The sequence below is a fragment of the Anopheles ziemanni genome, chromosome 3 (assembly GCF_943734765.1).
Source record: "Anopheles ziemanni chromosome 3, idAnoZiCoDA_A2_x.2, whole genome shotgun sequence".
Lineage (NCBI taxonomy): Eukaryota > Metazoa > Arthropoda > Insecta > Diptera > Culicidae > Anopheles > Anopheles ziemanni.
Genome location: NC_080706.1, coordinates 58,627,767 through 58,651,048, shown reverse-complemented (window position 1 = coordinate 58,651,048; position 23,282 = coordinate 58,627,767). Strand labels below are relative to the sequence as shown.

The following is a 23,282-nucleotide window of genomic DNA, read 5'->3' as shown; positions in this document are numbered from 1 at the left end:
TGTTTTTCTAAATTTCCGACTGATAGTGCATTGGTTGGGAAGTTGTATTTAGAAGACGAATTGATATTGTATGGATAATGCGTACGGTCAATATTTGATTTCCGTCATCTCATTGACCAACGAGACGTGCTGTTTTCCGATGCTCCAAAGCAGAACCAGTAGAAAATCATTTTGGTACATTCCAACACTCGAGGTTAATCGGACAGTTGTGCACCGTAATCAAGCTGGATTGAGAAATAAAGCTTTATTCAGCGAGATGCAGTGAAATGATCAATGTTTTTAGTCAAATTTAATTTGAAGGGATCGGGAACAAAGAAATTGTTTTTGAATCATGAGTGCTACATAATATTTAGAATTTTTATTTGCTTTATAATTGGGCGAGCGTGGTGTAAATTCGGTTCAAATCCGTTTTGAAGCAGCTAGCGCTCAATGATAAACATAGTGCGCAAGCCCAACCACGTCCGTATACGTATACGACCTATCGATTTCACCACCACATATACACACAGTCGACCGTTCCGTACGCTGTACGTTGAATGGCGGTGAACATTGGCGTGTAGGTTAGTTGAATTTGCGTCGTGGTTGGTGCAGGAGGCTTTGTCGTACGTGAGTCTAAACGTCCCGCAAGTGCTACTCCAGCGTCGGTTTCTGGTTCAAAGATTCACGGCCGTGTTTTGTCGCCTTTCGCGACGAATTAATGGTAGGTGCACGAGGCGTTAGTTGTGCGGGTTTTTGCCCAGTTCGCTTACCATCTGTCAGCCCGAAAACGCGTGAAAATGGGCTTCAAACAGTTTGTGAAATACTTGTGAAGAGATGATAAATGAAATATTATTGCGGGAACCAATCTGAATGCTTTAATTCGTGCGTAGAAGAAGCAAAGTTACTGTGGATTTCGTGGCAATGCGTATTGTTATCCGCTTTTACTGTTTTCAAGATTTCACTAGGTATATTGAACGGGAGAGTACGGTCGGAAGAAGTGTGAAACAGAAGCAACAAAGATCCGTAGACGGCACAGAAGCCAAAGTCTGAATGTGGAAACAGTTGGTTTGTGTCGTTTTAGGAGAAGTGTTGTCCTCTCAAGTGTTAAGAAATTCGACGCATTATATGACACGATAATTGCAAAATGTTTTTCTGGAATTGGCATTCGCTCGGAATTTATTCTAGAGAATTTGTACGTTTTTACGGCACGGATAGGAAATGAGCAAAGCTGTATGTGTGTGTGTGTGCGCGTTTTTTTTGTGTGCATGGCGAGTGAGCAAATGATCCTTGAGCGTTCCCTTTTTTTGATTGACCCTTCTGAAGGAAGGATAGGGGGCAATTATGTGTTTGGTGTGTTCCCATGTGTGACAAGGCTGTGCCTGGTGTGTTGTGCGTGCGTGTGCGGCAGGGATGGGAAAGCAGGCGTGTACGTGTGAATGTTAACGAAAAGAGGCGCAAGGCACCGCAAGAGACCTTTTTTACGGGTCGCTGGTAATTAATTGCCCCGCATCAACGGTTCCACTGATGATGGCGAGCAAGATGACCAACCGGCGACTTATTTTCGGAACGTCGTGCGTAAAACGTAAGGGTGGGAAAGGTGTGGCGGTGGAGGAGTGGATGACAGAGGCCGCAGCTTTTTGTGCGGCCGGCAAATGATGAGCACCCGTACGAGTAATCGGACGGCATCGCGGTGGCGAATAAAGAGAAGGCAAAAAATGGTCGTTGAGATCAAGTGAACACGTGTGGATATAACACGACGACACCATTGCATTGCCGGCATCATCTCTTCTCGCTCGGTGAAGAGCGATGAGCTTCCGGGTGAACAACGGAAAGAGAAAGAAGTATTGTGAAAGAGAAGGCATGCACCGTCATGGAACAGCACGCGAAGTGTGAGCAAGAGTGAAACCCGCTTCAGTTAGCGGTGGATATACTTTTCCTGCTCTGTTCGCTGCCCTCATCAACGGTCGATGGGAAGAAAGGAAAAAAACACACACACGCGTTGAAATAAACCCGTCGTGTGCGTCGTGCGTCGAGTGGAACGCGAGTGGAAAGTGAAATCGGTTGATAATTGAATTTGGCGTCATCGTCGACAAGAGAATTTGGTTGATTTTCCCGCACGGTTTGGTGCTGCTGCTGCGTCATGTCTTCCCGCGGGTGTGGATGCCCGGCGGAAGAGGAGGCCGGAGGATAAGACCAAATCCGACACAAATTGGATTACTACTTTGGATGTATGCGCTCGAGATTTCGGGCCATTGAGTGTTTGTGCGTGATGATGGGGGTGCGTTTTGTTGCTGTGGTATTATCCAGCCACGATAGCAATTGATAAGCAGAGGATGCACATGAACCTGAATGTAACCTGAAAGATACAACATTGTTTGTTTCCTTGTTTGCTTAAGTATTGAAAAACATAGACGCAATGGAGTGAACCTTTGAAGTTTATTTTTAAAGCAATTCGCAATTTATTAACATCAGTTTTTTGTTTATTTTTTCCACATTGCCTCGTGTTTCTATAAACCAGTTATAATGGTTTCCAATCATATTTAAATATTCTACACACACTAAAAATGCCGCCGGTAGAAAAATTATGTGTTCCATTTTGCGCTCAAAATACAATCGTGCCATTCTATCGATAGAAAAATGTGTGTAAGCATGTGGAACGATTTCGGATCTTGTGATGATGGTAAAAGTCTACTTTAGTTTATTGTGAAATTTTTCCAAACGTGTAAGCAGTGTCTTAAACTAAAGCCGTCGGCCGTCGGCGGAATGCATCTCTAGGCGATACTTTATACTTAAACGTTGGAGATGTCTTCATGTGTCCACACAATGAATAAATGGATTTTTGTGATGGTTAAATAAAACACTTTAGTAGACAAGATAATAGTTTTTCAAGTTATACCGAAGTTTGGGTTTCGTTATTTGATATACTTATTCACTTGTGACTTTTCATCCTCTTGTTGTGTTACAGTTCATAGCAGCGAAGTTTAAAAAGTTCAAAACGCATTGAAAACAACAAAACAAAACAACTTGTGCTACAAGTGGGTGTCAATGGAAAAAGCCTTCACGGAAGGAGGCCAAATCTAGTTGTGCATTCCTTCGTAGTGACGCAAAGTGTGTGATTGTTTCGTCATTCGGCGCTGAGCATATATTCACAGTTTCTTTTTCAAATCAACCGCATTTATTGCTTATTGTTTGACACTGACTACATCGTGTACTGAGGCTGCAGCATCACGCCACCATCCGAGAGATGTATCCGAATTCTGGAATTAATGCGGCTGCCGTGGCGGCCCGTCATCCGGTAAGTGTAACTTTTAATGATATAGTAAAGCTATAACGGTTTTTGATTACATTACGAACACATTTTCATAATTTAAATCATTTGGTAGGTGGTATTTTCAAAGGAACGTTATGGAAAAAGTACGCATTCTTAGGGAAAGGGAGGAAAAATGGGAAAAACAAGCGCAAAGCGAGCCATAGATGTAATTACTATCTCACACCACGCGCACCACGTCTTAAGATGCTTAAAAAATCATCAATGTCCTACGAAAGAAGGAAGAGGGATAAAGTAGTCAGCCGTACCATCATAAACTATCGTGTGAGCATTAGTAAACCACAGATACACACATTCACGAATACATAGCTTCGCACGGCACGTAATTACCTTTTTTTTCTAATGCGTGCCTTTTCCTCTTCGTTTAGACGCATCTCCCATCATCATGTCACGGCGCAACATTGTGTGGTTGTTTTATTTTTCTTGTTCACTCTTTTTTTTCGCCACCTATGTTTCGGTAGAGAACAAAGAGTGGGTAACCATAACCCCATCCAACTCGCTGTTGTGTACTGCGGTGGAATTTTGGATCACGCAGCAAAGCTAAATGCTTGTAAAGAAGGAGGGTGGCGAGTAAAAGGTGTCGAGGAACAGACTGAGTTGAGACGCTGGACGAGCGAGGAGCAGGGAAAATAATTGTAGGATGTTGGCAAATGAAGGAAAAAAGGGATGGGTGCCGGAGAGGGAAGGGAACGGAAGGCGCGCGGAAATTGTATTTAATTAACGGGGCCGATTAGCACAAGAGAAGGCATGCAAACGCGGCGGGCGCCCCGTAGAGCGGAGATAGTCGTTTCCTCCCTCATTGCACACCTTCACATTTCAATCTCTCACGTCAGCGACTTATTTTGATCACCCTCTGGTCGCTTCTAACCGACTGCTTCTTCCCGCTACCTTACGATATGCTATGGTTGATGATGTTTTACGTCTTTTGCATTTTGCCGCCGTATACGTGAAGAGACGGTTCAGTTCATCATGATACGAGCTAGTAGCGGGATGCTGGGACCATTTTTAAAAAGTAATGATAGAGCTAAAATAGGAAAATATAATAATCTTGCGCAATGACAGTGCTACAGTAGCAGTGTTATAACCGTCGAATTCAAAGGAACTGTATCTAACTTATTGAACGAAAACTTATCGATGAGTTTGGATTGATTTGTTTACGATTAGGTTACATAACACTAATGTAAAAGGGGGTCTCACTTTTTATATGAACTTATTATAAAAGAAAGGTTGGATGAGTGATCTCTAATAAAAGTGAAAGTAAAAGTCAATTTAACTTTTAACGAATAACATATCTAAGTACAATACTAGTTTTGGTTTGGATTAGATTTTTTTTCTTTGAGATTGATTCGTTTTTATTCAGTTACATAAGAAGATTATTATATCCAGATAATAATGATTAAATAATATATATAAAACATTGGTTAATCTTTCAATTGCCAGGAGAATGTATGTACATGACTCTTTTAAGATTTCTCTTTAAAGATTTAGGTTCATCCGATCTATGAATCTAAATCTGAATTATTCCACTCTAGTTTTTACAGTTTTTAGAGAGGAGTTAACTACACTTAACTTAAAATAGCGCTTTAGCAGTCTATTCTTAACATTTTCACTAAACTAACTACAAAAATTTTTACTCGAAAGAGGCCTCCTGGAGAATGGTCTAGAAAATGGAAGTTTTACTGCTTTGAAGCCCACCTTATTTAGGTTTCACAATATTTGTTTAATTATGCATTTTATTTGAAATATGCAAAACAATTGTCGACGAAAGGTGACGTGGGAAGTGCTAGGCGCATTGGGTGGATGACAAAAGGGGGTTCCGAAGAAAAGTGGCTAGATATAATGGTGGCAACGGCGGCGATGGTTGAGGGTTGAAAAAGCAAACAACCCCGTCAACGTCGAGATTGAAATTCGACCCATTTCTCCAGAACTAGAGCCCGTCCAATGGTGGAAAAGTATTTTTCCCAAAGTGAAACGGGGGGGTGGGGACCGTCTTGCCTCATCCATCTCCCGTGTTTGTTTAACCATTCTGCATTGCCCTTTTATTTGCCCACCGTCTCTCCATCATTCGTCCCTTTCCGTGTGTTTACCTTTGCCGAGCTCCCCTGGTTGGCGCTGCTGTTGCTTCCTTAAGCTAACAAAACATGAACATTTTTGGTTGAAGAAGTGTGAGATGGTATGGTACAGAAAGGAAGGGGAGAGGTACACAGAGGACGCGGTGGAGGTGTTTCCGGTGACGTTTCGGAAATTGGTTGAACGTGTGTTGTTTCGCTCAATGGAGCTGGATATACCGACCGAAGAAAGTTGTTTTTTTGTGTGTGTGGACTGGAAAAGAAGTTCAGCCTGGATGGGATGGGATAAAGGGAAGGTAAAGTCGTAAGCTTCTGTTTCCGTATTTTATTCTCCCCTTCTCACTATGTTTTCCTTCTCTCTCTCTCCCTCTCTCTCTCTATCTCTCTCTTTCGTTCTCTCTCTCTCTCTTTCTCTCTCTGATGCTATTCGATTTCTTTGTGAAACTTTTCCAAAAGTTGTGCAAGGAACTCCATAGGTGGATTAAGCTTTGCTGCTATAGCGACGATTTTAAAATTCGTATCCCTATCGCTATGTGATGAAAATCGATTGCTGGTTCTAGCAACTACCGATCCGTGGTGCTGCCATACCACGCAGGTGTGGACCCTGAAGGCAGGAAAGAACAGTTGAGCACGGCAGTATGATGGTGGGAGTGTTTGATTTTTGTCTTTCAGCCACTGACTTTCCCCGGCCACGTGATTTTACGATGTTTGTCGGAGCTGATGGATATTTGGCTATTGTCGATTTCTTTTTGTTTTGTGGTTCACTTAATGATCGATAAAAATCGCCTCAATGGGGGATTCTGGTTTCAAATCACTATTTCCACCGGGAGGCACTGTTGTATGCTGTAGGGAAACGGCGTTTGAATTTGTGGAGTTTAAGTGGATGATTTATTTGTAAATCTGTCACTTTCGTTTTGAAGAAAACAGAAATGCAGTCATGTTTACCACTGTGTGTTTTTGTGTGTTTTTTTGCTGTCGGTGTCGAAATAACGTGGGAATCAACATACAAGGGAAGCGGATGTATTCTTTTTTGGCTCATTAAACATTTGTTTGCTTGCTTATTAGTGAATTATCTGAGCAAGCTACTCCTTAGTCTTTAATTTTTTAAAATTGCGTATATGTACACTTGTGGGATCTTTTAAAGTTTGTTTACCACTTGAATTATCATCCATTTGAAACAAATTTCAATAGTGCAAACTCTTTCTTATTCCATTTGATGTTACCCACAATTTTTGCTAATTTAAAATTTCTAAAACAAATTTGATATTTCTGTCTTTGCTAGTTCCTTCTTCGTTTTTGCTATTCTATGTCATGTCAGAAAAGCGACGGGTGGCTAAGAAATGTGTATCTCCTAGACAAGGAAGAGAGCGAACCGCAACCCAAAAGCCCCAAAGAGTGTGGTTAAAATTTTACGCCCGTTTCAGGATACCGTCGTCGGCTTGCGTCTCTTTGGCCGTTTTGTATGTGGTGGTGGTGTTGTTGTTATTCTTGTTGCTGTTGTTGGGATGTGCTTCTCCCAAATTCAACCCCAAGAAACTACGAGTTTCGTTCTGTTTGCGAGTGACGGAGAAAGAATCACGGAAAAGAATGTTGGCAGATTTTGCTGAAAGAGATGGTGCTTCAGGTTTGTGTGGTTCCGGGGTAACGCCAAGTGGAGGCTGTGGCTTGCCTGTACTCTATGACTTCAAAATAGAGCAACTTTCTTTGGCTCCGGATGGGATCGGATCGGATGGAAACCAGTCGGAAAGGCAAGGACCCGGAGAGAGGAGGGAATCGGTGGAAAAATCAAACTAAACCGCACCTTGGGTTTTCGCCAGAAGAGGATAGTGGTTGGAGGGGGAGCGGAGTGCTGGGGTGATTCTTCGGTTTTGAGACTGCCAGGGGTCGTTTTGGCTCTCGAGCTTAGTGCACCAGTGCGGGAAGCTTGGTAAAATTCTTGCGGCGGGCAGAATATAACTTCCCAAGGATCCTCCGCAAAACCGCAACCGAACGAAACCCCAGGATCACCCAAGCCGTTTTGGCCTGGCCGGTGATGAAGCTGGGACTGTGTGCCGGCGGGCGGATTTGGCGAGAATGTTTTCCCGAAGGCAAAAGTTCTTCGTAATGAAAAATGTGTTAAACGCTCGGTTGTCTGCCTGTGTGTCTCCACTTTTCGGTGGTTTACGGTAAACTTCAGCTGCCAGTGTTCGCAAGCGGTGGAGTGAAATGCTGCAGAAGCTGTGGGTTGGGTATTTGTGGTTTTAAATTTGCTTCGAAAACCCGGTTCCGGATTCGGATGATCCAAAGACAACGGACGGAGAGTCCTGCGCCAACAATTTTCGCCCGACGTCGGCGTTGGATGTTTATGAACATTAGCCAGTTCTGCATCCGGTAAGTGGTTTCATTCGTCTTGGCATTAGCGGTATTAGTTTCACTCGAGACATGCTGTAAGTGTACAAATTTGTATGTGCATGAAGAAGTGGGGTTAACACCAGAATCTAATTGTTTTTTTTTTTACTGTGGGTTGTTCTTGATGGCAGGATTTAAGAGTGGTACCAACATATTATTTATCCAGCATAATCTGTTTGTTTCTTTTGTGCTATTTTATCATCTTGTTTTGTAACGAAAAAGGTCGAAAAAGTATCCATAAATTTAAAATTTTCTGCATCCGCTAGATTTTCACTCTACTAGTATTTCATGGTTTTTTTTTTTTAGAATTCTGTATGCACTTGCTTCTTGCTTTGCATGAAAAAAAGCCGCATATGAAAACACTTCGTCTCCGGTCCTCGCCATCGGCGAGGAATCTCAAGAGCGTTGGAGCGTGCATTCCGGCTGTCAAAAATGATGCGTCCGACCGAGTCGACCGAGTCGAGGTGGCTCCGTAAGCAAGTAGCAGGCCAACCCTCCTTTCATTCATTGTTATTTTCAAGCGTAATTTAAAAACTAATAAATTATAATCACACAACATGACATGATGGCACATTCGGGGTGCTGCCACCACCGGGGCTGTTCGCTAATATCGCGGCCAACCCCTGGTCGTTATAATCTTTTCCCCTTCGGCAGCAAGTAATGTTTGGTCATCTGCTCCTCGTTTCGAGCGGTTTATTTGGCTTCCCGGCGCTTCCCCCTTTTCAGTTTTGTCGCTTGTGTGTGTGTGTGTTGGTGTGCGTCATCTGGCGCCATTTGAGTGTGAAATTTCCCCCAGTTGTTTGCTGGAGGTTTATCTGTTTTTCACTAATTTGGCTTTTTCCCATCTTACGCCGTAATTTTTTGTCGTCCCGCGTTCCGAATGGATTGCGAGTGAAGTGATACGTACTTTTGACGCCATTTATGCTAGTTTTTCACCTTTGGGAGGAGTAACCGCCTCGGAGATTTAAAATCCATAGGATTTATGAATTTTAAGGGGGCAGAGATGCTAATTGTAACATTAAGGAAGTATTTTGCTGTGTTGAAAGTGACCGTAAATAAATAGACAATGTTTTGTTGCGCTCTAAATTTGAAAATGGGGGGTTTTCGATTGATTTTAATAATGTAAAACCAGAATTGATATCCTAGTAGGATTAGCTGTCAAACGAAACACACTTATTGTGAATTTGTTGATTTTCAGTAGTACAATCCAATTAGCAAGGTTGTTTTATTTTCTAGGATTCATTCTTTGTTCAGATAGATAGTATGATGTGCAAACAAACGAATTATTAAACGTAATATACTTTGGGTAATTGAGTATATTTAATTTTCAATTTATTGTGGGCAGATTTAAGTGAAAGAAAGCTGAGCTGAACTATCTATGATTCGAATAATTGTTACCGAATGTTTGATATTATTCTTTTCTAAGCAGTGCCAAATTGTGATTTTTTAGAAAATGTATGAAACCTTCATCAAACGGATGGAAGTTTGTTTTGTTGCTGCTACTGAATTGTTGCTGAGTGAGCAGAAAACATTAACACGTTTGGGTGTGAGGGGGATGCTCGTGGTGCAACCGATGGGGAGGGAAGAACCAACCAATGGGAGATATTTTTATTGCATCGATGGGTTTGTAGGATAAAAAAAATCTACCAGCATCAGGGACGGAACGAGGGGCGGAAGTTGAGAAGAGTAACGGAACCACCGCGTTTAAGTACACATGCACAGCTCTCAATATCGACTGTTTACATTTCGTGTTGTTGTGGGTGGTGTGCGGTAAAAGTGTAATGGTGGGTTGATTTTAGTTTTGTTTGCCGTCGGGTAGGCTATTTATTTGTTTGTTCGGCATGTCATTGTTTGCTTTCGGCTTGGGGGAGAAGGGCTTTTCCTCCTCTTTTAGGGGGAAAACAAGGAATGGGATTTAAAATCACAAATAAAGCCAGCCTTTTCCAAGCCCTCGGGGCTCCCCGTTCGCGGTAAATCGTATGAGGTTTTTGTGTTGATTTGAACCATGAAAAGTGCACTTTTTATTCTTTGTTCTATGTTTAAAGTGATGAGCAAATTTCAGTTTTTAAAACATACAATGAGGGTTTGTTTATCTTGTTTTCTAGTTATAGTTTGCCCGCTTATATTATTTATTCTTGGATGTGAATAAACAAAGAGTTTTGATCGATGCGCAAACTAGTAACAACGACAGTCTTCAAACAGTCAGCACAAACAATATTTCTTGTTCATTGCTTATACGCGTAACTTCATACTGACTTCGAGAACTACGCTGATTAGCAGTGCCTTTCGAAATTTTTAAGTAATATTAAACAGTTTTTATTTGTTGTATGTCCTACTGGTTCTAGAGTATCAATTTCTGTTTTTTTCTGTTAAAATATGAAAACATAAGTTTGAACACACTGATTTTTTGCAAATTCATATGCGATTTTTACTCGCCGACCATGTTTGCTAAACATGTTAACTGATGGTACCAAAATATTGTGTTACTTAACACAGTTTTTGAACAGTTTTTCGGTTTAAGTAACTATTTGACAGAAAATGCTTCTCTCGTCTAAACCTTACAATATCTTGAAGATCAATGTAATAGAAATAAAGTAATTGTTCAATGTCACGAGGCTGATTATTTCAAACAAACGGTGTAACTAACAACATTAAATGAAACATTTTTCCGTCTATTATTATTATGCATAAATAGCGTAACTCTTCTAGTGGCAGTAACGACACATGGAAGTTTTATTATCTTGTAGTGGTTTGAAGTTACACTCCATTCCTCCTACCGCAGTTGCCTCGGCACCCTCGGTTTGCCAAGAACATCAAAAGTGGTTCCATTTTCCGGCAAGGGGCGCCAGAGTGTTACTTACCGCACCATTCTCCACTCCCTTGGGAAACACTTCAATTCCGTGTGACCGAAGCGCCGGATGGAATGAGGCCAAACTGGCGCTATTTCAAAGAAAGGCGCCTCCTAGTAGCTCTTTAAGTGATACTTGAAAACGTACTTTCCAACAATGTAAACCTGTTCTCAGTGACATGGGAAGGTGTACGAAATCGAGAAGTTACAACGAAAAAAGACACAACGGTAGCTTTGCTCGACTCGTCGTTTTAGAAAAATAGATATTGAAGATAGGTGTGTGCGTTTGAACACCCAAGGGACGTCAAGATTTATAAGTAAGGTAAGGTGGGGCAGGACGCGCCCCTTAAGCGAAAAACATTATTTTCTTCTATTCCTTTCATTAAAAAGTCTCCAATTTTTAAAGTTAGATAAATAAACATCTTTTTTATGTATGAAAAATATCAAACACTATATCAAACTAATCAATTTCATATTAAATAAGATTTTCGAAGGGCCTTTCAGTTTTTGCTCCGCTGACAATAGTGGGGCAAGATGGCCCAGCCGGTGGGGCAGGACGCGCCACTACGTAAACATGGGGCAAGATGGCCTAAAACAGACAGGAGATGGACCAAGGTTGCTTGTTGAAAGGTTAGTCTATGCAGAGGCACTAGTAAACAGTCCGATCTGAGCCCCTGTAACCCACATTGGATTGAATTTTGTGGTGTACCATTCAAAAGACAGTTTGGGTATAAATTCGTTGCTGAATTCCGAACAATTATTGAATATTTTCACGGATCTGTTTTTGGCCTTTTATACAACCGCCTTAATACAACCTTTACAATTACATCAACCTTGCAGGTAGCACTTCTGACAGAGTCAAAATTTGACGTTTTGTAATCCAGATGATCTGTGGTTTGAAAACACAGTTGAATATCATAAAAAATTAACACAAATTTCATATGAAGAACTAAAAACTATTCGTTTCTTATGAAACTCACATGGCATGTTTAATATTAGACTTATTTAAATCAACAATGCGTTGATAATGGAGGCACCGTGCGACTGGCTCTAGTTTTAATGGTGCGTCCTGCCCCATTGTTTACATTTGGAATGCTATGGCGTCTTGCCCCACCAAGGCCGGCGCATCTTGCCCCACTCTGAGGATCGTCCGTTTTATGTAATTTGTTCAAAATTTTGAGAATTTTAAAACAGTTTCTCTTCGGTATTCGTTAAATACCATTATCAGGTAGTAAAAGAAGGCCTCGGTGTTTAAAAAATATTATATCAAAGCATGCCATACCTTACATAAAAGTGACAAAATATTAGATCATTTAGAGTCAATTTGGTTTTTTCTCGTTTTCTTTTTGAAATGGTTATTTCGTGCAGTGAAATTTACATAGTCTGTAGTAGATACGTTGATGAACATATTCTATTACTTAAATTATTTTTAAATGGCTTAATTCAGCGAAAAACAGGCCGGGGCATCTTGCCCCACCGGCGCGTCTTGCCCCACCTTCCCCTACAGATGGAAAGCAATCCCTGGCGATCACTTTCTGCGGATCAATCTGTGGTCTATTTCTTTTGCTCCTCGGACGCATCGATAAAGTGCTTGGCAAGGAAATACCAGTCGTCTCGAAAACGTGAAAACGAGACACCACATTACACGCAGGACACGTTTCGGGGTAAGTGTGTCCTGTCGTAATTGCCTTGCAGTTGTTTGGGATCGTTGAACATATGGTGCGGGGCGAACCATTTGGGGTGGGGTGGCACCCGGCACTCTTCCGTTGTGACTGCAAATGGAAAAGTTTTCCCCCTTTTTTCCAACATGCTGAAGCGAGTTTTCCCTCCTTATTATTCCCCGGCGCTGCCAAACGCGCATCCGGGAGGGAAGATAAATCAATGGAGAAAATGCCGAGGGGAAAATGGTTGGTATTAATTTCGTAGCTATGAAATAAGGGGTCACCGCACGCCACAGGCGGGAGATGGTACGGGTATAAAACGCTTCGCCCGGATTTAGGGCTAAGGGGGCAATTTTCCTTTTTCTCACCATCCGCGTGTCACCGTCAGTCGTGCGTGTGTGTGTGTGTGCAATCCCGCCGAAATTATGGAGTCCAACCGAGGGAGAGAGGGACGCCGTTTCACAGATAATAATTTCCGGATTAATTTAAGCGTCTTGTTTGCGTCGTCCACCGCCGTTTGTCGCTCTGGCGCGCGTTTTTCCGCCTTTCCCGGGGCCATTGGTTGGCTGCTTGGGATTTGTGTGATACTCTTTGCGGGACAACATTTAATGTGACAGAGACCGGGAAAAGGGATAGGAGGGAGGGGTGGTAGTAGGCCCGTGCTCCTTTTAACCTCGGGGCGCATCGTTTCGTAGCGTGTCCCAGATGCTGCTGCGTCCCCTGGGGTCGTCCTTGAACATCGGCATCGGAAGGGACGAGAGCAGTTTATTAGTTGCTGTGGATTTGGTTTTCCTCTCAAAGTATGTTATTTGTTGATGAGATGGTGGCTTTATTGGAATCACACAGTAGGCCCCGGATTTCGGTCATACCAAATATGAAGATTGTTCATTTGAAGCCTGGTTTCGCAAAGTGGCATTAAACTAAAAATAGTAAAAATGAAAAATACGCTGTTTCTTTTATTAAAGATAACACGTGCACACTCTTACTCAACATGTACACAATAATATCACCAATCCCTTCCTAAATGTATCCCTTGTTTATAAAAATCATAGTTTTGTCTTTAAACACATAAAAAGCAATATTTAAAGTTATTGTGAGAAAGTGATTCCTTTTCGACGCATCCAGTCAAAATGCCATGCGATACGTAAAGAACATTTAAAGAACGAAAAAAATGGCTGGTCACGTCCAGATCTTCTCGGCGTTTGAAACGTGATAATCAATTTTAATATTGCCTTTGATTTATTTCAAATCAATTTAATTAAAAAAAGACACAGCCGGTTAAATTAAATGTTACAAGGGAACGAGAATAGCAATTATATTCTGAGGTTGCTTGCCGTTCTTTATTTTGACATGATTTGCGCAGTGATCTTCATGAATTAGAAACGAAAAATCAGTTAACCTGGGTTTTAAAATTTGTTTGTATTTCGATTAGAATTGTATTTTTTTTTCAAATAAGTTAGGTGCTTTAAAAAAAATGCAAATAGCTAAAAATTTAATTGCTAATATATCTTTCATATCGTGCTATGATGCAGCCATGTGTTTTTTTCTATGTCATGCACTGTTGCTTCAATATAGCGTACAAGCTTTCCGTTTGAAAGGAAAGCGCATAAGAAAAAAAACATGTCTTCCCTGTGAAGGGTGATAATTTTCCGATCCTTTAGTGTTCGGGAACAACAAACCAATACGTTACGGAGACGTCTCCTAAAGGACCAAGGGCGGCGACACCGAAAAAAAAGGAAACCGTGACAACGACGATCGGTTTAGTGTTGCACAAGTTTCCCGACGGGGGAACAGTGTGTTCTACCCTAAATTACTTTCCCTGCAGCTCGGGATGTTTGGCTAGGGTTCGCCCTTTTTCCAGCCACATGCGCGTCTATAAGTTTGTTCCTTTTTTTATACTCGACGAACCCGCCGTAACGGTTTCCGTTGCCTTCTCCCCAACGACGACGACACCCGATGATGACGCGGATGATGATGACGACGGCGTGGAGGAACGAGAACCCTCTCGGTGCACCCCACACACACACACAACCCTCTTAATTAACAATTACTCCACGACTAGAAATGTTTCACTTTTTGCCCTCTCCTCTCCGGTCCGTCGCATCGCTCCATGTCCCGGCTAGTCTCAACGAGCCACCAACAACGAGGGTCGTTCCCGATTGCTCTTGGCGCTTGATTTGGCACCGAAATGGAAGAGGGTCGGCTGCAGCAACAACATAACAGCCATAACCAAAGGCAACGAGGAAGGGGGAAAGCATGCAGCATAATTCATTGCTCGGATGCACGCACGCACGCACGCATGCACGCCAGAAAGGCCAGTGGCCAGGGGGATTGGGAGAGATGGTTTTAAATTTGTTTACCCTTGAAACGCGACATCGGCTCGCCTCGGGGTTAGTTTTCCGCTTTATTTCGCTCCCTCTCTCCCCCTCCTGTTGATGGTGTTCGGTTAATTTTTCTCGTAAGGGTGTAACCGCTTTTCCCGAAACCGGATCGTGTCGGCGCCGGGGGCGCATTGCTGGAAAAATAGGTGGAACCGACAGGAAGGGGGAAAAACCCCTGTTCCGTTGTTGATTGCTGGGAAGTGAGGAGAAATATTACTTCCGGCGTAGTGTTCGGGGGGTATGTGTGCCGGTGGTGGTGGGACTCTTAACGTGTGGCGTTTTGTTGTGTCCCTTCATATTGTTGTTAGGGGAAGGTGAGGGGACGCACCGCGGACGCTTTGCCCAAGAAGCAGGGAAAATGAATTGGGTGCGCGAGATTAACGATGGGAACTGGCTGGGGATTTTGCTTTGCTTGCTACGGGTGTGTTCCCAATCCCCTTTTTTTTTGGTGGTGGTGCGTGTTTGAACCGGGTGTCGAAGGATTTAGGATATGGTGGAGGGTTACTCTGGGAAAAGGGTTTTGACTTTAAAATGCGGAACGGTGTGTCTGGTTTGTGCATTGGTTTATACTTGTTTATGCGGCTCCTGGTGGCCGCTGGGAACGGGAGCGGGAGGGTGATGGCGTTTTGGGCTGTCAATAGTTTTGTTTTCATAATTCGTTACCGTTTTCTTCACCGGGTTTGTCATGCTTCACGAAGCTTCACGAGCTGCTGCTTGAACGGAATTACTTGTTTCGTCCCCGTGTCTAATGATATGAGCATCTGTCAAACAGTTTTCGTTGTTACCCCCTTGAATGAAAGTGCCCGGAGCGTGTGTGTGTGTGTGTGTGTGTGAGTGCTGCTGCGGTTGACACTCTCTTGCAACGGAACACCGTAGCCGATCGTGCGTTTAACATTATCCAATGTTAGTCGCCCTCTTCGTACGGATGCAGCCGGGGTGTTTTTGGTTTTATTTTTGTTTGAAATCTCCCTTCTTTCCTGACGTTTTTCTATGATGTGTGATTTAATCCTGATCTAAATGAGAGGGGACTGAGTAGATTTGTAGATCCGAGAACACCATGGAAAGGGTTTATCCGCTACTTTGGGCTTGAGGCTGAGTGTTGCTAATGGCATAGATTGTTCTAACTTTCATTGGACTATTGGAAGCCTTTTTGAGATTTACTTGAATGATTTGAAATTGTTCGATGCTGCCAATTGGTTTGATTTATTGGCGTATAACGAATTTTGCAATCACATTAAAATAATACAATACCAGACAAAAAATATTCTGCCAACTTGCACTTGCATGGTAAATTGAATGGTTAAAAATTTCAACAACGATTACCTCTCGCCAAACGACTCACAAAATATGGCCCATCTTCAAAATGTCAAAAACCCCATTAAAAACGCAGCTAACAATTTGCGCAAATCATAAACTGAATAATTGCCCTTAATGGATCTTCTCACCCCTGTGGTGACGGCGGAGGCGGCGGCAGTACGGGTTTCTTCACTGCTCACTGACTCGTGTCTGCCCGATTCGGATGAGATGGCGACGAAATTTCGTGTCGCGCTTTCCACTTCGCGGACGCTCCTCCGAGTGCGAGCCACAACGCGAGGGTGAACAGAACGAACCTCCGGATGGTGAAGGGGGGGGGATCCACCATCATCACGACGACGGCGACATTTTGCCGATTTAATTCCACAACGTGGCTTCGGTCGCAAATATTTGCCGGCCCGGTTGTGCTTCTTCACTCCCGCCGCCACCGAATTGAGCAACCCCGGCCCCCGGCCAGGACCTGCTTGGCAGGATGGCGACACACTTTAATCGAGTGTCGAGCAGAAGGAGGCAAAGTTGACGCCGCATCGGAAGGCGTCAGTTGGTGAAAATTATTTATAAACATTTATAAGATAATTAAGTGCGAATCCTCGCTGGGACTCTTCAATTTTTGGACTGCGTTTGAAGGGTGGGTGGTAGGAGGGGGATGAGCGCGGAATTCTCGCGTGCATTTTGACATCCTTCGGGGTTCCCCGGGAGCCACTTGGTGTGATTAATGAAGTTTTACTATCATATTTTCGTTGTGTGATGATGCGTAGTTTTTTTTGCGCTTTTCTCGCAGTTCGAAATACATCATGAGATCTTTTTCAGCAATTGCAATTTAGACAGCCTCTTTGAACATTAAAAAAAAAAAAATAATTATTGTGTATTGCTCGTTTGTTTTAGGGAAAAGCCCTACCAACTTTTCAGAATGCGTTGATTATTGATAATGTTTCTGAAACAACTGTAGCATTTATGATAACCTTTTTTTTATTTCTTTTTTTTCACAGGGTCCTCCACAAGCAGCACAGCCGTTCAAATTCACCATAACAGAAAACTGTGATAGGATAAAGGAGGAATTTAATTTTCTTCAAGCACAATATCATAAGTAAGTGGAAAATATTTTAGCGATCACTACATTACAAGCGCTTGAAATAAAACGGTAGCATTTTTTAATAAAAATGGTTGTGATACAAGAAACGCAGCGTTAAAAGAGCAAAAACTTGCGAACGATTGGAACAGTAGATTAAAACGCATACTTTCTTCTTGCAGCCTCAAAATGGAATGTGAAAAACTAGCTCAGGAAAAGACGGAAATGCAGCGGCACTATGTCATGGTAAGCGTCCAACACCCTGCTGCTAAACTGCTTGCAAAGTCCCGAGATGAAGTAAATGCAATGTTTAAATTAATTTATCCTTTCATTTTCTTTTTTAGTATTATGAAATGTCTTATGGTCTCAATGTTGAAATGCACAAACAGGTAAGTTGAAATATAATGTTCAAGCAATTTTGGCATCTTCGCACTTCCTCCGAATGTTTTGTCGTCAATTTAGTTTGTATTTATGTTTGTTTGTTTAATTTTTAAATTTTTTTTTTTAATTTTTAAACGAAAAACTAACTAAAAGTGGTCAGGTAGTTGCTATACGCTTTAGCCAATAAAACGTAATTTAATTTCGTCATCCATTTTGTTTGATAGTTTGAAATCATTTGTGTGTTTTATTGAAAGTGAAACTTGTTATCGCATCTTTGTTCGCATCTTTACCACTTGCAACAAGTTTTAGTTTTTTTATGGCTGTCCAAGAATAACGTCTTCAAACCAAGTGCTGCGCTAGTTGTAGCTTGATACTAAACTGAATGTATTTTTTTATCATGTAGGAATGATAATAATAGGATACAAGATACAGAAAATTAGTCATTAGACTGAGAGAACGTCACTCACAGGTGCTAACTTCCGCTGGCATTAAACGATGCGGCGAACCATAGTTTGCCTGTACCCCTCCCTCACGGTCCCGTTTGTAGAATAACGGGCTGGCCACTGCAAAATGCCTATTATGTTATTTAATGCGATTAAACATAATGATTATTCTGTCGTAAGTTCTTTAGTGCTCGTCGGTGGAGTGGGTAGGACAGTGGGAGCATGACTTAAGCCAATCCTAGCAGATCGGGAAGCAAGGGTAGTCTCCAATGGCTGTGGCAGTCATGTGTGCGGATTGTCGTAAGAATTGTGGTTGTGAGAAATGTGGTTTATAAACCTAGCAGTCTAAGATGTTGTCAAAGACTTGAGTAGTTTATGATATAGAAATAGGAGAGAGGAGAAAAAGTTTTAACTTTGCCTTTAAAACATCCTTTTCTTTTTTTCTGTAGTTTAAATAAGCAAAACTCTTCTTACAGGGAAAAGTATTATGATAAGCAGAGCGTTTTAATACATGTGAAAAAAAATGTTTAAACTTTCAACACATATTGAAAAGTTCTTACAGACAGACCAATGGTTTGATTTGTCCCACTGTTTTTTTTTCTCCCCTAGAGAGGAACTTTGTGTAACTTTTACTTTGTGTGGTGCAAACATCCATTTGCTTACTGTCCCTGTCGAGATCATTTAATTCGTTGTTCAATGAAGAAGGAAGGTGCACCTGAACACGAACTCTGTTGACTGCAGTCGCCCCAACTAATTACTGGCCGCGGGTACCGCGAAACCATCCACAACCCAACAACATACGGAACCGCGGGAATGTGGGGGCAACTGTGGTACAAACCGAAGGAAACGAAGGCTTCCAAAGGCTAGAGCTTGTGCTCAGTTTTATGGCATCTTCTCCCGTTGTGTTTTTCTGTGTGTATGTGTGTGTGGTCGGTACTAATGCCTTCGTGGAGTTACAACTTCTCGGCGTGTACGCGTTGGTAATGTTGCAAATGAACCGACGACCCACCAGCTACCATTTCGCCAAAGATGGTACATGGCTGAATTGCTGCGCACTCTCAACAAGGTGGAACTGGGGGGCAGGGAGGGAGGGAGTCGGTTTTCGGAGCCGTGGTGGTAGAACTAATCGTGTGTAAAGTGGCGCGCACCGGCACCGCCATTACTCACGTTACACTCCGTTCTGCCGTGACGGGAGGCTTGTTTCGTTTTTTTTCTTTGCCTTTTATTTACGAAGTGCTAATAGTAAAACACGTTCCGGGGCGTGAAACTAGTGGTTAGGCATAGTCGATTTGATATTTGTTGAAACTAGTTTTTCGAAACTGGTGCGTTGCCGCCGCCACCGTTACGTCGGCGGGGGTGAAGCAGCAAGAAAGGTGGGCCATCGTCAGAAGGGTGGGAATTTGCCGCTGCCACCATCCTAATCTGATCGTCCGCTCGAACTGGAATTGTGTATGCTACTACTGGTGGGCACAAAATAGCGAACGGAAAAAAGAGAAAATGTATATTGAACCTAATTAGATAAATACATTTCAATCAAAAATATCAAATTACTCGGCCCCACCGAGTTGTTTATCTGTACGACGGGCAACCTAAGGGAGGGCGTACACCGAACCGTAACGAGCCGCCTACTAGTGGCGGAGGGATTTTATGCACGAACCATGGAAAAGCAGAGTGTTGTGGGTCTGTGTCTAATGGATGTGTGTGTGTGTCATTTTAGTAATCCTCGATAGTGTCCCGTGCGTTCATTTTATCGCTACGCCAAATACATAAGAATTAAGCTGTACGCTTCGATTGAGCCTGTGTTTATCGTTGACATAGAATGTCCATTAAGTACCCGTTTACGACAGTGTAAAGTAAAGTACGTCCGGAACGTTGGAATGGTGCTTCTATTAACATCTGAGAAAGTGATCTCCTGTTATTACGAATCGCATACGGGAGGGAGGATAATGATTTCGCTATTTAGTTTAAATTTCGCTAATTAGTTCTAATATAATTCTAATATAATAGATATTAGTAAACTGAACTTGCACTTCTCTTTTGAAAAACTGACGAACACAGTTTTTTTTATATACATTTAAAAAACTGATTCTTTTTTCTATGTTTTCGATCCACTGGTTTTGTACTTGTGTTTTTTCAACTTAAAATTTTATGTGTATACATGATTTGTACCTTTTACATAAAATTGTGACACAATGACCAATACTCATCAACTCAAAAGGGAAGCTAAATTCTTGTTTGCGGGATTATTTGTGATAGGTTCGTGCGTTTTCCAACATTTTGAAAGGCCCATTTCAAGCAATAACGTTATGCAGTCCACATAAAAAAAAAACACAACAGTGAAATTTAAATTCCTTTTTTACTTATAAATGAACTTAAAAGAAATGTTGTTTGTATATTTCGCCTTTCCTTCGGAATGCACGAAAACACGTCCCGCTGGCGCTAGATGGATCGCATAATCTAAAATAGGTTTACCCGGAGCATGCATAATGCTCAATTTGGTCATCGATTTTTTGTCCCGCACCAAATTCTCCTCCCCTTTTCAGATCTCTTCTCGTTGCAGCTTGTTGGAAATGTGAATACCAAGCGAAGCCAAAATAAAAGAAAAAAATGCCAACAATCGGATCGATTGCGGATTATGTTCACGCCGATGTGCCAAAGGAGGCTCGGACGCGGATGTGACGGCCCGGACACGCACACCGACGGACGCGGGACTTCAACACACCGTCGGCGGTTGGTTAAGTCGCATCGTGGTGTTGTGTGCGGTCAGGTTTTAGGCTCGCTCGTGCCCACACTTACCACTTACCGGTTTCGGCATGAGGGGTTGCTGGTGGTGGATACGAGAGCGTGGCGTGGATTTCCTTCTCGCGACCACCGGTTTGTCGCTTTCCGTTCCGGGCAGCTCGGTTTGATTGGGTTTAGCGTTTGCCGGTTGTGGCACCGCCGGAGGGAGGTCGATATTCGGTTGTGCTCCGGTGGTCAATTGCGTTTCGCAGCCAACGGCCGAGCGCGGGACTTGCGGACGTGAAGGTCCTCTCTAATGGTGTTCCATAGTAATGAGGTTTACCGCACAGACGCAACGCCACAACCGGGTGGGTTCGTTGACGGAGTGAGAGGGTGGGGGCGGGAGTACAATTTCAAGTTTCCACCGGTGTTGCGCTGGTGTGGCGGGGGGCGAGAGCTTCGCCGAATTAGTGATTCCGTTGGCAAATGGTTGTGTTTGCGCGCTACCAGGGCGAAAACTAGGGGACACGAGCCAACAAAGGGAACACGAGGCGAGGCGAGGCTGGTGTCCGGTTTTGGTAAGCGGATTATTTCGCTCATCCATATCGCGTGTGGAGTCTCTGCAGTCGACGTGGAAGAAGGAGGGAAGGGAGTTGGGGCTGGTTGTCATATTTATGCTAGCAAAACCACGAAACCCGACGGCAAGCTGGACAGACCCGGGTGGTGCACTGGACAATGCAAGGATAGACACACAGACAACCCACCAGCACACCAACACAGGACATGCTGGCCACCCGCCGGTGATGGGAGTGGGGGAGGCTTTGGTAATTTCAGTTTGTCCCAAATCGCCTTCAAATGGTCGGCCAAGCTATATGAACCCGTCCAGTGGGGGTGGGAAATTCTGGCCGCTCCGGACCCGAATGCAATATTTGGTTAATCCCCTCGGTCGGAATTAGTGTCCTCTTTTGCGCCCTTTTTGCTCCCCCTCCCCCCGCCACCCTGCATTCGTGCATCCATCGAGCGCTAGGTTATTTTACGCCCTTCCATCGACTACACCGGATTTCGGGGGTGATGGTTCGGTCCTCCTCTACCCCTGGACTCTGGGACCATTTGTGCACAGCAGTGTAGTGAGAGCAAACGGGCTTTGCGCCGGTGATGATCATCATAGAGATTAGGATTTTGTCCTGTGGCGGGAAGGAACCGTGCGAAATATCATTACCAAGTACCCGGTTGGCGGAGGAAAGGAATCGTGTGGCAGGGTGGAAAAGAAAAATAAAAAAACCTCAACCCCACACATCTCGGCTTCGATTTGCGATCAAGTTACCCAGCCAACCCGGGAACCCGTGGTTCAATTAATTAAATAAGCTTCCAGTGGATGCACGGTGCAATTCCTTTCCGTCGACGTCCTGGTTGGCCTGGGCCTTTGGACCCAAGCACGAATCGACGCTGATGACAACGGATAATGGCGTGTGTGATCGTTAAGAATGAAAGAGAGATAGAGTGAGAAGCTGCGTGTGTGTCTGTTGGAGGCCGTGGTTGGTTGCACTTGATACTTGGAATGCCGGTGTGAAATCTCTGGGGAAAACTCAACGACACGACGAGCATCGGGTCCAAACGTCGATGGCGTAAGGGGGAGAACTCATTAGGAATCCGATGGCAAGCGAGATAGCTGGCGGAACCTCCTTCCATCCACCATCACCACCACCACCCGGGTACACTGTTTATGTGCAAAGGATTTAATGATGGCTGTGATTATGGCGGTTTGGAGAGTAAGTGTATATACGGTGAGGAAACGCACGAACACACTCCACGCGCATATTGTCACATTTCAAGGGAAATGTAATAAACATCCTAGAGGCTAGTAGCCCTTTTCCGTGCATCGATTACAAGCATTTCATTTTTTATGTTGTTGTTTTAGATTGTAGCGGACATGGTAATATCATCTCTTCAACCCCAATCCACGGCGCACCCGAGGGGGAAGCCATTCGGAGGATTGTATTACAAGCCCAATCGAAGGTGGTTAACAGCAAAAGCAGCCCGCAATTCGTTGTGTTGTGCCTGTCTGGAACCGTTGCACCATGGATGAGACCATTCACACCCCGTTGCGCAATCTGCCGATGGCGGGATTGTTAAGATCTTTCGGCGTTTTGTTCGATTTTGCAACATAATGTGTTTTCCAGCGAAGCTCACGCGCGCCAGCTCGCTCCGGATTTCCGCCCAGATGTATTTTTCCAACTTGATTTATTTCTTTTTAATTGCATCTTTCCACACTTCGCGCGGTGTGGAGTGTTGTTTTCCCCCCGTTTTTTTTTATTTATTTCTCCACATTAATGGGGGAAACAAACGAACGCAAACCCCTCGTTATGGATGACTTTCATTCAAACGCGGCGGTGAATCATCAAAACTTTCACACTTTGCGCCTCGAGAGCAGAACAATGGTAGTGTCTCCCCTCACCGCTCATTTGGTGGATGGTGGAGTTGTGTCCAAACCATTGTTTACCTAGCTAATTGAGTTATGTTCCAAGCGACGGCGCACACCGAACGATGTTTGTAAATTTCTTCCGCGCTTTGCGCTTTTTCCGGGGCTCTTCTCTCGCCACCGTTGCATATCCCCCTGGTCTCCATTGTGCCGGTTTCAAATGTGAAATTATGCTTCAAATCTACCCTGCTTCGAGAAGAGGAGTCGTAGTAGCGGTGGTG

The 23,282-nt window shown here is 43.3% G+C and overlaps 1 protein-coding gene across 1 annotated transcript in view; it reads left to right on the top strand.

Annotated features, from left to right (window-relative positions):
* Nucleotides 1-2,961: 2,961 nt before the first annotated feature.
* The window catches only part of LOC131287910 (protein groucho-like), a 36,523-nt gene continuing 16,202 nt past the window's right edge, over nucleotides 2,962-23,282 (top strand). Inside the window, exons 1-4 of the mRNA XM_058317004.1 lie at nucleotides 2,962-3,274; nucleotides 16,958-17,055; nucleotides 17,220-17,283; nucleotides 17,382-17,426. Of these exons, the coding sequence (XP_058172987.1) occupies nucleotides 3,224-3,274; nucleotides 16,958-17,055; nucleotides 17,220-17,283; nucleotides 17,382-17,426 (258 nt within the window). The 5' untranslated portion in view covers nucleotides 2,962-3,223. The remainder of the gene's footprint in view (nucleotides 3,275-16,957; nucleotides 17,056-17,219; nucleotides 17,284-17,381; nucleotides 17,427-23,282) is intronic.